Source organism: Acanthopagrus latus, chromosome 6 (genome assembly GCF_904848185.1).
Source record: "Acanthopagrus latus isolate v.2019 chromosome 6, fAcaLat1.1, whole genome shotgun sequence".
Taxonomy (NCBI): Eukaryota; Metazoa; Chordata; class Actinopteri; order Spariformes; family Sparidae; genus Acanthopagrus; species Acanthopagrus latus.
In genome coordinates, this window is record NC_051044.1 from 26,648,659 (window position 1) to 26,660,943 (window position 12,285).

General features: G+C 39.7%; 1 protein-coding gene across 11 annotated transcripts in view; it reads right to left on the reverse strand.

The window, feature by feature from the left end:
- itpr1b (inositol 1,4,5-trisphosphate receptor, type 1b) overlaps positions 1 to 12,285 on the reverse strand; it is an 87,119-nt gene that overhangs the window by 65,178 nt on the left and 9,656 nt on the right. For all 11 annotated transcript variants that reach the window (XM_037101276.1, XM_037101275.1, XM_037101274.1 and 8 more), the window contains exons 4-13: positions 7,092 to 7,207; positions 6,889 to 6,975; positions 5,846 to 6,004; positions 4,127 to 4,225; positions 3,858 to 3,941; positions 3,496 to 3,642; positions 3,139 to 3,243; positions 2,714 to 2,758; positions 2,573 to 2,602; positions 1,863 to 2,017 (exon numbers count right to left, since the gene is read on the reverse strand). In XM_037101276.1, the coding sequence (XP_036957171.1) occupies positions 1,863 to 2,017; positions 2,573 to 2,602; positions 2,714 to 2,758; positions 3,139 to 3,243; positions 3,496 to 3,642; positions 3,858 to 3,941; positions 4,127 to 4,225; positions 5,846 to 6,004; positions 6,889 to 6,975; positions 7,092 to 7,207 (1,027 nt within the window). The remainder of the gene's footprint in view (positions 1 to 1,862; positions 2,018 to 2,572; positions 2,603 to 2,713; positions 2,759 to 3,138; positions 3,244 to 3,495; positions 3,643 to 3,857; positions 3,942 to 4,126; positions 4,226 to 5,845; positions 6,005 to 6,888; positions 6,976 to 7,091; positions 7,208 to 12,285) is intronic.

Genomic DNA, 12,285 nt, shown 5'->3' on the forward strand with positions numbered 1-12,285 from the left:
TATTCTTGGCAGGCATTACGTAAACGCCTACTGAAGCTAACAGGCTTACCTTTGTGTACTGGTTCTCCAAGGTATTAATCAGTCACCTGGCTAAAGTTTGAGGGACACGGTTATTTCAGGTAGGGATGGGTGGTGCTAACAGTAGTAGCCTGCAGCATGCACGCACACACCTGACGATGTGACACAATGGAGGCTTTGACACGAGGCGGAGAGCCTGTGTCCTTATCTGATGTGTAGTGACAGGGAGAAATGTACTATTGTAATTTTAGCACAATACATTCTCTATCAGACACTACTGTCAACAAGATTAAAGGAGAGCATCAGAGTCTGATTACAGATGTAAATATCAGATAATGTTTTAGTGTTTTAGTGTTATTACACAACATTGAGCTTGTGGTTTTAGCTCAGACACACAAGTGATTAAAAGTAATTTTACAATGTAGTTTTTTCCACTATTGTGCCAACTATCCATGCCTACTCGCAGCCTGATTACAGCCGTTTCCTGTTTAATATAATGGAGGGACTTGCTGGGTCTTTGGAGAGTATCATCCCATCTAAAGGTTGTGTCACTGATTATTCGACTTTAAAACTGAAGTAGCACCATCCATATTGAATTAGGGCTGCACAACTATATTAAATATATTGGATATTGGATATCGCATTATGGCAAAGTGTGATATCCAAATCACAAGAAGCTGCAATTTTTGATAAAAGGTTGAATGTGTGGTAAAACAGCATTATAATAAGTACTGTGGTGTTGCAAAAAAAGCTAGCATGAGTGTAGGGAGGTGGAGAGAGTCTGTAACCATAACTAAAGAAAACGCACCAAAAGGACAATAACAACAATTGTAATTGGAAGAAGCAAAAGGAACAACATGTTTGCTGGATTATACAGACAATATAATCATATTTGTATCATTAACACAATATCAACATTCCATTGTTTAGTATGACGGTTATTGTGAATATAGCAATATTGCCACACACCAGGTGCACACCCAAACAATTGTCACATTATTATGATTTCAATAGTTTGAAAACGCATCATCTGCACTAAATGTGAATCATATCGCAATACAGTCAAAGCTTTTCTTAAACACAATGTTAAACTGACTACACACAGGATAAAGTCTGAATAGAAAACAAAAATCCAGCCAATGAAAAGCCATAGAAATAATCAACTTTTGATCCCCACAATAAATAAATAAAATAAAAAAATCCACAAACTGTATGACCAAACTTCTAACACCACCACCATGTCCCCCTGCCATCTGTCCTGCAACAACCAAACACAAACAATAATCTTTCGTTTGATCATTGAGTCAATAAGTGGACAGGAACCCTTTCTTTGTGTCTTGGTTACCAGCTGTTTGCTCTGGTCAGAGTTACAAAACAAAACAAACCGTCACTACTTCCGAAACTGCCTTCTTAGTAATCATCCAAATTCCCCTTCGACTCTACACATGAGTCAAATGGTACCAGCCACTGTTTGAGTCGCTGTAGTCTTGACATCACTGTGGTCTTGATTAGATTGCAGTGTTGACACATTCGTCATTTCACCCGTTTCCCTCCATATTTTCCTACATCCCTGATGTTATATTTCTGTTACAGAACAGAAATATAAATCACCCTGAGGGGTCTCTGACGTTATCTCTGATATTTTAACGTCATGTCTACCTCACTTCTTTGCAGTCTTCGGCATGTTTGTACACTGATGGTGTGAATATTCCCCAGCCTTTAGCATTACATACATAGGTAGTCATGTTTGTATCCTTGACATATTTGTATTCTCTATGATATCTGGATGTTTCAAATGAGTCTAGGCAGAAGAACTATATTTTTGGTGTCTGGGTATGTTATACCTGGGCACCATGGAGTCCCCGCCTCTCAGAGTGGTGGGGTCCAGCTCAAAGATGGAGGAGATGTCCATGCCATCAGGAACAGGCACCAAAGTGTACATGATCTTTTCCTGTGGAGCTCGCAGACGACCTCGTAATGCTTCATTATCTGCATCCAGCTGGTGCAAGAAAACATGCAGTGAGAGGGAGCAAAGCATTGGCTCCAAATGGCAGCAAAGTTCACAAAATACACAAAGACTGGTGATAAAAATACAGTTTTGATCCTGCACAATGATGAGACCAAGGAGTGTGCATGTTTTCATTTTAGCCCACCAGTCACCACTGATGTTAATTTCACAGATTAGGTTTGACTCTGGATTGAAGTAAAGCAGATCAGTGAAAAAAAACTTCTGTCGTCACTCTGCACATTATCAGGCCTTGTTGGCACATAGTTGACAACTACAGGTACACGCAACACTGCCATTTAGTCCGTACAACACTGCCACCTAATGGAGATTTTTGGTGAGACATGCATCAGCTGAGACATTGGCATGCTGACGCCCTGTGGTGATCTACTGCTACTCAAATGATGGCACATAGAATCCAAATCAAAAAAGTTATTGATTAAAGAGAAACTGGACAAAAAAGCAGCAGAGGTGGTAATGCGCATGTGTAGACAACACAATGATTTTGTGCTATGTTGCTGCAGCCAAGTAAAGATTAAATAACAGTACCTGGAAATTAAAGGGAGTAAAGTCCACCACCTAGAGCAGAAAGCAAAGACCCAGCACATTATTGAACAGTTTAGATCAATAGCAGTTGGACAACCCGCGTGACGTTGCTAAGCACTCAGAGGAGAAGAGATGAAGTCTTACCGAGGATCGCTGCTCAGCGCTCTCCTCCTCAAAGTCTTGATTCACCTGGGAAATAAAGCCACATATCAAATTACCCTCTTCAGCATTATTATTTTCACACTGTGGTCACTGAACCTGGGATCCAAATTAGGTGTATTTCTATAGACAAACTGTGCCAGAGAACACAGCTGATTAAACTGACCTTAATGTTACTATATCAGATCCATACTGTTGCATGCATATGAAAGGAAATTGGCTGTGTATTTTGTGGTTTATAGGGTCTGTTGTTGTTCTGTTTATAGTTTTCTCATCGCCCTCTTTTCAACTTTTCTACCTTGGTGAAGCACTTGTGAACTTTCTCTGAGAAGGCTACTATACTTAATAAACTTCACTTACTTACATAATTTTAAAAGTGTAGAGAAATACAAAATCAAAAAAGTACACACCTCACCCATTTCAGCAGCCAAATAACACCCTGTGGCTAAGTGTTTAAACCTGAACAGGCTGTTCCAGTAGCCTGCACCTCCCCTACATGGGTCATGGTGGACAACCTGATGATGACAAACAACATCAAAAAGAGGGCATAAATAATTTCTCATTTCATATTAGTATTGAGAAATGCATTTTTGTGTAATTCTAGTATAATTATTTCTGTAATAACATATTTCCTGACAATGTAATGCCTTCTCTTGTGGTTAGGGCACTCTTTCTGGTTATTAACTAGACAACTGAATTTTAAGAAAGCCTTAAAAGGCACAAACAACAACAAATGAGCTTTTTTTTGGAGAACACATTGTGCTAACCTCTACTTCCCACAGTGCTTTGCTGCTTGTGGCAGAAGTGGCAGATTGTCGGCCTGTTGTTCTTAGAAAAACATACTGCTTCTTCCTGTGGTCGTCACATGTGAGGAACTTCTCCTGCTCTGCATGAAACAACCGGACTACATCACCCTGAAATTAAACACAGACACACACACAAAAAGACACAAAGACAAAGTATATGAATAGTGTGTAACAGATAAAGCAAAAATGTGGACTCTTCTGTCAATATTTTGCTTTAGTTTTATTCTCTTCTCAATGTTTGTTTCCTCACATACCGTGTTTACAATGTTTTAGTTTTAACCATGTTTTAATGTCTGTTTATATAGACATGTGAGGGTACCTACCCCTTTGAGTATTGTTTCCTTGTTGTCACTCCATTTCATGAAGAGAACAACCTTCCAGCTCGTGTTGCAATTTACAGAATTAACCTGACAGGAGAAACAGAGACTGTGTGAACATTGTGAATTGTAATCATTCACCAAGACTTTTTATCATATAATACAATGCAGGCTTTTTGAACCAAGTTACATATTCTGCATGATAAAGAAAAAGTAAAAACTACCTCATATCCAACTTATTGTAAAACTCTGTAAAACAACAAGTGTTAATGTACCTCATTGCATCCTGGGTTGTCAACCAGCTGGTGGCTGCTGGCATGTAGAGGCTGTCCAGCATTCACAGGGTTAAGGACCACTTTATCTCCAATCACCACCTACAGGGGCAAAATATATACATGGATCATACTGCAGAAACTAGTGGTTTAGATCACTTAAATCAAAATTTGTCCGTTTCTGCCACTCAGAATCAAAAGTGACACCATAATGCAAAACGCAATAAAATGTAAATGTCTTTTTCAAGTTAAATCTTTAAAATAAAGAATCATTGGGTGAAGGGCAACAGAACATCTTGAGACAAGATGAAATACTGCTGCTCAGGGGGCCACTGTGTGGGAGTGAGCATTAAATTCCAACTCACAACCATAAGTATGTCAGGTCCCAAGATATTAGCCATCATTCCTCAACACTACATTTCCATTTCTTCGCAAGCTGAGCACGAACTGTAGGTAAGGGAGACCTGGGTACACTGGATCATGCTAGTCGGCACATCAGCACTAGAGGGAGTCGTGGACCATATTGTGTATGGAATGACTGGATCAGACAGGTGTAGCCCTGACCCAGAGCATCACTGACCAACCAAGAAATACTGTAAAGTGTGAAGACATGAGCAGCAAGCACCAATACATTTTGGCCTTCTCATCAGTGATGAATGTGTGTTTGCTCACACTTCTTTGTGCACACACTCTAAGGTGAACTCTGTAAGAGATCTACAGCAAGCTGGCAAGCAGAAAAAAAAAAAAAAAAAAAAAAAACATTTTAATGTAAGTAAGGATTTACATTAAAGGACATCTAGATCTTGTACAGGCTTTATGATTGTTTCAGTCCAGTGACCTTATAGAAACAAGTATGTCTGATTATTTGACAAAAGAAAAACTGCTCATTTAACCTCAAATGGAAACCATAGTTTTCATACAGTTTCTCCTCCCACTGCCCTTGACCAAGACACTTGCCCCCAAACTGCAGTTACTCCCGATCCCTGACCGTTGCCTTCTCTAATTTCCACAAGGGGATTAATAACTTCTAACTTAACTCTATCAACTTCCATCAGCCGCTTTCAGAGACTGCAGCGACATGCATGATCGGCAATGGTTTACAAGTCTATTTCACATCCTTAAAATACCTGGCTACCAATACAGGATTGTCCTGTATAGCACTGAGATATAATCCTTTTTATCCCACAAATGATCGCTCTTTGTCAATACCCAGCCCCAATAGCCTCGAGCCACTAGCCTTCAGCTGAGATGAGGAGCAACTGACTGACTGATCCATTCTGAGGTACTAAATATTACAGACTTAATGTAATTTCATTATGTTCTGTCATCAACACAACTACACAATCTCGAATATAGTCTTATCCTAATGCCTAAGGTGTTCACCATTATCTATGCAACTAATCTAGCTGAATGTTAATGAGCGAACCACCAAGATGCTAAGACATCAAGATTCTGTAGCTAAAATGAATGGAGGTGTAGATAACCAAATCCCATTCAGAGGGGTTTTTCCCCTTTCTGTTTCACCTTGTCTTGTTGGACATGTAACTAAAACTGCATATTTTTTGACTGTCAAAAACAACTCATAAACACTCTTTAAAAGACAGATGCCTCTGTCTTATAAATACAAGCTGTCTGTGTGTCAATGTGACTTCTGTTTTCAAACCCTGTGTAGTAATGTAATGCAACATAATTAACTTCAATCCCACACCCCACTCTACCCACACTGTCTCCCAGGGACCGCAGCTTGTAGAAAGGCTGGATGTAGAACCAGGATCCCTCATTTCCTGCTGAGTCCAGAGTCACTCTCATGGCATTCTTCTCCAACAGTGCAGGTAGGCGCTTGTTCACTGTCAGATATTTATTGCTTTTCAAGTGCAGCAACTGTTGATAAAATAAGAAACAGCAATACATGGTAACAAGACACATGGTTACTATAAATGACATATTCTTGAAAAAGTGGACAGAAGCTGGAACAAAGATGGAAATATGTCACAATGGCCACAACAGGACCCAAGGGAACACTTTACTGAAAATATGCATCTCCATAACGGTTTGGTGCCTTTATTGCATCTTCACATTAAACTACTAGGAATCTCTTTTCTCTAAATGCTTCCCATGACCTCTGCTGGTTCATCGGTTTAATCAGCAGTTCCCACAATTGTCAAAAATAATCTATTAGCAACTACACTGGAATCCTATAAGCGCTGCATATTTTTGGGAATCCCCAGCTGCCCAGCTTAATCCTATAACATGATAAATGGTGTTAAAATCGGTGAGGTTCCAGAGTGGACCCAGTGACGCTTGGATGCAAAATGCTAAGTGCACCTATCTGTATTAGATGCTATTAATACTATATGTAACAAAGTTAGACCATCTTTGCAATGACATTCTGAAATCTATCAATCATTTCCTAAGGCCAACCAGGAAACCAATTGGTGTTCACTTTATCACTGGAATGAAAGTGCCCTGCATCTAGGACATCTTACACTGTATGCATTGTGTGCATGTTCAAGCAGGAATGCATGACCATTCTTGGTTTTCGATTATCTCATACCTGTGTGCAAACTATTCCTGGGTGGTGAGCAAAGTAAGATAACACATTACAACAGACAACTTTACAGAACACCTTTGTGCTCAGGCAATTATTTAAAACTCATCTCTGATTAAAACAGAATTAAAGTCAATAGTATCAGGCACACAGTGTCAAACATGGTGCTGCAGTTCTCTTAACCAAAGCACCTTATCTCATTGGTTCCTGAACGCACCTGGATGACATTTCCATACTGGATGACTGTTCCTAGCAGCTTGCGATTTTCAGACTCATTCTGCTTCTTCTCCAGGTCAGCAGCATGCTGAAACACAGAAAGGGACCACAAACTGTTGCTTTATGTCACTTAAAAATGTATCAATTTTTATCACCATGAAAAAGGTCAAAGAGCAGACAAATAAAGGTGAGGAGGGCCCATACATGTAGTTTGTTGAGGAGAACTGTGTCAGTGGTGCTGTTGCCTCCAGGTTTTGCCGCCTTCCAGAACTGTTTCTGCGCTGAGTATCTGTTCATAGGACACAGTCTGAAAAGGCAGTCTGAGGAGGACAACAAGAAGAGAGAGCATTACTTTTTCTGAGCAAATACCTCACTACCTAAGAAATATTAGCCATGAGAAAGAAATAGACAACAAAATCATCTAATTTACCTTGTACTCCAGGTTAATACCTTTACATTGAATGTGATATCAGTAATAGCAGACGACCTATCGGATCTCAAGTGTAAAAAAATGACAGCTTGATTCAAAGTTTTGTATATGTGATTCACTTTGTGCTAGAGAGCAGTAAATCCTGCACAAATCCTAGTAAAAACAAGACCAGACAAGTCTTAGCCAGGCAGAGCACATAACTTTACTCCTGAGCTTTCTTTATAATACTAAAAAATATATGACCCTTGAATTTATCTACACAAATTGCACTGGTCGCCTGAGGTTCTGCAGGATTTGCTTATATAATACCATATCAACATTAAAGCGAAATAATAACAACAGTTCTGCCCAGCTGGGGCGGTCTTGACTTGGATATGCAGCAAACAAATTCAAATATTTGCAGTAACCTTTTTCCTTTAGCATCACAACTGGGCAACAATTTCCATTTGTACGTATTATATATAAAAAAATCTAATGGAAATTTTGCATTGACATTTACTGTCCGCTTTCATACTGCCTATAGGAGAAACGCTTTCATTTTCTTTACCCTCTGTAAACTCTTCTCTGAAGGCTTCCTCGACACCAAAATATTATGAATTTATTAAATCTTCCTTTGATGTGAACATGGCTACGCAATGGCGTAGATCCAGTGGTGTGGCCATTAAAGGGTAACAAGGCAAGATCACCATCCAGACAGATAATGTAACATTTCTCTGGCATCTTGACAACACCCACGAAACTTGTGGATCAACCGGGACAGCTACTAAGTCACCTTATTTGTACTGTTGATACTTTTAGACATCCCACCCACAGTCAGTACAAACCTCCTGCCAAATCCTCACACCTCATCTCTCACATACACATTTTAACAATGGAGTCTCAGTCAAGACATTTAGTGCTCGCTTTACTCGCACATCTGTCCAACAATAATATGCTTTTTTAAACAAACCCCATGTGCCAGAAAGAATGAAATATGCTACTTTTCCTTGTTGTGTACAAACTAGAAGAAAATTATGTTGGGAATAATACAATTAAAAATCACTACACGGGATATGAATATGTCAAAAATGTTTCACCAATTAGTAGTCATTGTGTTCATACGCAGAGTACGGCTGTTTGCTTATTGGTACAGGGGAACCTGACGAGCTATAATCAGGATAAAAATAGCCATCCATCAGACATGTGGCCAACACAGGGGTCTCCAGTGATTAGCAATCATGGGGCAGGGGGTGAAGGAGAGGAGACCAAGGACCAAAAAAGAAAATGGGGCACTGGGAGAACATCTGTCTGCCAGTAATGAACAAATGGGGTTGTGGAGAAGTAAACTGGGGCAGGGGACTACTTAGCAGAGTGTGCATTCACAGCACAAAAGCATTAGGTGATGATAAAATAATCAAGATTAATGCATGTATTTGTTAAATTATGTTTAATAAAAACAAAAAAACATTGATGCAACACAGTTGAAATATTTAAAGAGATATTCTGGCCAAGGTTTAATCCATGGTCTAACACACCGTGACACTGAGTAAGACCCCCCCTCGAGAGATGAAGTTTTCCAACCGCTAGCTTATGTAGTTTTAGCAACCTCATAAAAGACTGCACGATAACAATACACTGCATGATCACTCTCCTGCAGCAGCTTGCTCGTTGTGGGGAAGCCTGACTAGTCGATTACCGACTGCAGTAGAGTTCAGCAGCTCAAGGATGAAAATGTCATGTCATGTCATGTCATGTCATGTCATGTCATTGTCCGAACCGCTTATCCCTTTCCATGGGGTTGCTGCTGGAGCCAATCCCAGCCTTGTCTCAGGGCGAGGGCAGGGTACTCCCTGGATAAGTCGCCAGCTCATCGCAGGGCCCTCACTAGTGAGCAATGTGGGGTTCAGTGTCTCGCTCAAGGACACTTCGACATGCAGCTCAGCCCTGCCCGGAGCTGGGATTTGAACCAGTGACCTTCCGATCACTAGTCGACCTGCTCTAGCTGCTGAGCTACAGCCGCCCCAGGATGAAAATGTATGATTATTAATCCATGGAAATGCAATCAAAGTTCATACGTGTCACGCCTACCAGTTTATAACAGTTACTATCGAGAGCTGACAGGGAGAAAACGGAAATGAGCATTTCTAACTGCACTCGGTAATCGACTCATCAGGGCTTCCCCACAATAAGCAAGCTGCTGCAGGAAAGTGGTGAGTTGTGTTCTCTTTTCAATAGAAATCCAGCTACACTAGCAGATGTTTGATGCCTCTAACTATGTGCTGGGATCCTATTTGTACTGTTGCTGAAGTTTGGTGCTGTTCTGAGCATTATTTGTGGCTATAAGTGGCATTTTGATGGAGGTTTCTTGGTTAGAGGCATAGACTGCAGTGTATTGTTATCATGTGGTCTTTTCTGAGGTTGCTAAAACTACATAAGTTAGCAGTCAGAAAACTTGATCTCTCAAGGGGGGGTCTTATTCTGTGTCACGGTGTGTTAGACCATGGATTAGATTTACACCGGAATATCCCTTTAACCCTATACCTAACCCTAGTAGTTGTAGGTTGTATATTTCAACTAGGTTAAATTGCTGAACAAACTTTACAAGGCAGTCAATTTCAAACATTATCAACACCAAAAAATTCACCAAACCCTGCAGACACACCTGGTAAACAATTAACTTAGCAGAGTAGCTAGCTGTGGCTGAAATCACTCCCTATTCAATATAGAGGTCGCTTTATTGCAGTCAATCAAATCCTGAGTGTGAAATTTATACTCTGTGTCATGACTTGTGTCACATTTTATAGAGGTGAGAATTATAGCGGAGTGACTTTACACCTGTCAGGGATGACAGGCTTATTATACAGGGAGAAGTGAATGAGCGAACAGGGGGTGATTTATCTAAATGTAAGGCAATAATGGTACTGTAGTCACATCTGTATTTGACGGGTTAAACTGTGAAAAGTCTACCAGTATAATAAAATGCTGTTCTTGCAGAACAGAAGTTGTCACACAAATAATAAATAAACCTCGACCTCAGAGGTACTTGGTTGTAGAATATAAATGTGGAAGTTGATAGACTCTGACTCAGGAGCCAGCCTGGTGCTACCTAGTCGAGATGATAGTTTGGTTTTATTTGTCCAGGTTTCTGGGTGTCTGTCTGTGAGGCTTTTGCCACTTCCCCAGTACAACACACAGCATTTAAAAGTTCAGCAACATTGTGTTTTACCAGAGATGATATCATGCTGTGTTTTCAAGTGTTTTCCTTAAAATTGCTTTGGACTACTTAAATAATCCCTATTTGGTACCTTATGGGCTTGAAATGACTGCATGGATATTGTTTAAATAAACATTTTGCTTCATTCTGTAAAAAGTAGAATAACAGTTGCAGCACTCCTGCAATGCTAACAAAATATAGCACATAATCTGAAACACAAACAAGATGCATTAAATAAGACAAATGAAAATTGACATCATACATGTAATCTCTGTAATTCTATAATATTAACCTATTTCTGGAAGAAAAAACAAATTTAATCCAGAGTATACTACTGTACTGTAGCGATGGTTGTGAGCACTCAGAGATGTGCAGAAGTCCCCTGCTTATAATTTTCTAACAAGGCAATCAGCATCAGCAATCAACCTGCATTTCACAAAAGCACACGTGCACACACATACACACGCACATATTCACATATTCACAGGCTTAATTTTATGTAAGTATCAGCCTCTCAGATCAGAGAGACAGAGGTTTAAACTGCAGTGTTACAGCTCTCCGTGATACAGACTATTTAAATAGCTCAAGTGTGCGATCAATACTCTACATGGTCGTTAGGCTTTAGTCCTGGTACACTTTGCTTCTGTTCAACACTGGCCTTAATAATAGGAGTAAGACTACAACCTGTGGTACAGTTAAGCATGTCCTCATAGTATCTTCATTATTTCTCTGCTAAAGGGAAGAGGAGGCGTTTGTTCTCATCCAAATCTATGCCTCAAGGCCAGAAGCTCATGTATCCTGTGCAGATGTTAAAGCCCCCTGATGCAAATTAGGATATTTTATATCAGGCTACATAAATGAAACTGATTTGACTTCATCATAGATATTTAATACAATGCATTTTTCAAATGTGCCATAACTTCTTAATAATCTGGAGACTATGTTCTCAAACTGCTTTTGGCAAAATAAGAGATACTGTGTGACATGCAGGGCCATACATACAGCTGCAACCAGCATCTCTATAGGTCACTATGTCAGTTTGTCCACAACACTTTCCTCACCTTCTGGCAACCTTTTCTCTGCGGGAGGTTGACATTTTGGCCAATTGGATAAAAAGGGAATATGGCAATGGGAGTGGCCTATAATAAACTACTTACATGATTTATAGGCCAACTGCACATTGGAGCAGGCAGGGCTAGTCTGCTGTTATTGCTCCTCTTCTGTGGTGTTAAACCACAGCTTTGAATATGATTTGAATTGCACAGTTAGAAACAGACAAGTGAAGTTGATTCTTTGCATGCTGAAATGAAAAGGTACTGCCTTGTTTAAATGCATAATGCACTGTTACCCATCTGCTTTTAAGCCAATATATACAACTCTTCTTGTTACAGAAAATCTTAATGTACAGGGCCACTAATGCCAGCAACAGGTAACACAATGAGTTATAGTTTGCATTTGCAGCGTTTATGCACCAGGTGTTTCAGAGATACTATTCTCCTGGACATTTAATAGCAATATTTCTCCAAAAAAGTGTACAGGTTCATCAGCAAAAAAACTGCGCCCAATCATTTTAAATGTCTGTGTAACAATATCCCAAAAATCATGACATCCAACCAGCTCAATTGTCTATTTCCATCACTTAAATTAATCAGAGAAAAAGTAATTATTTAAATGATCGTATTCCTGCCCTTTTCTCAATGGACCCGATCAGGATGTCCATTGAGTGTGTGTTAAACACACTTACAGTATCTCATTGACTATTCATACTACTTATT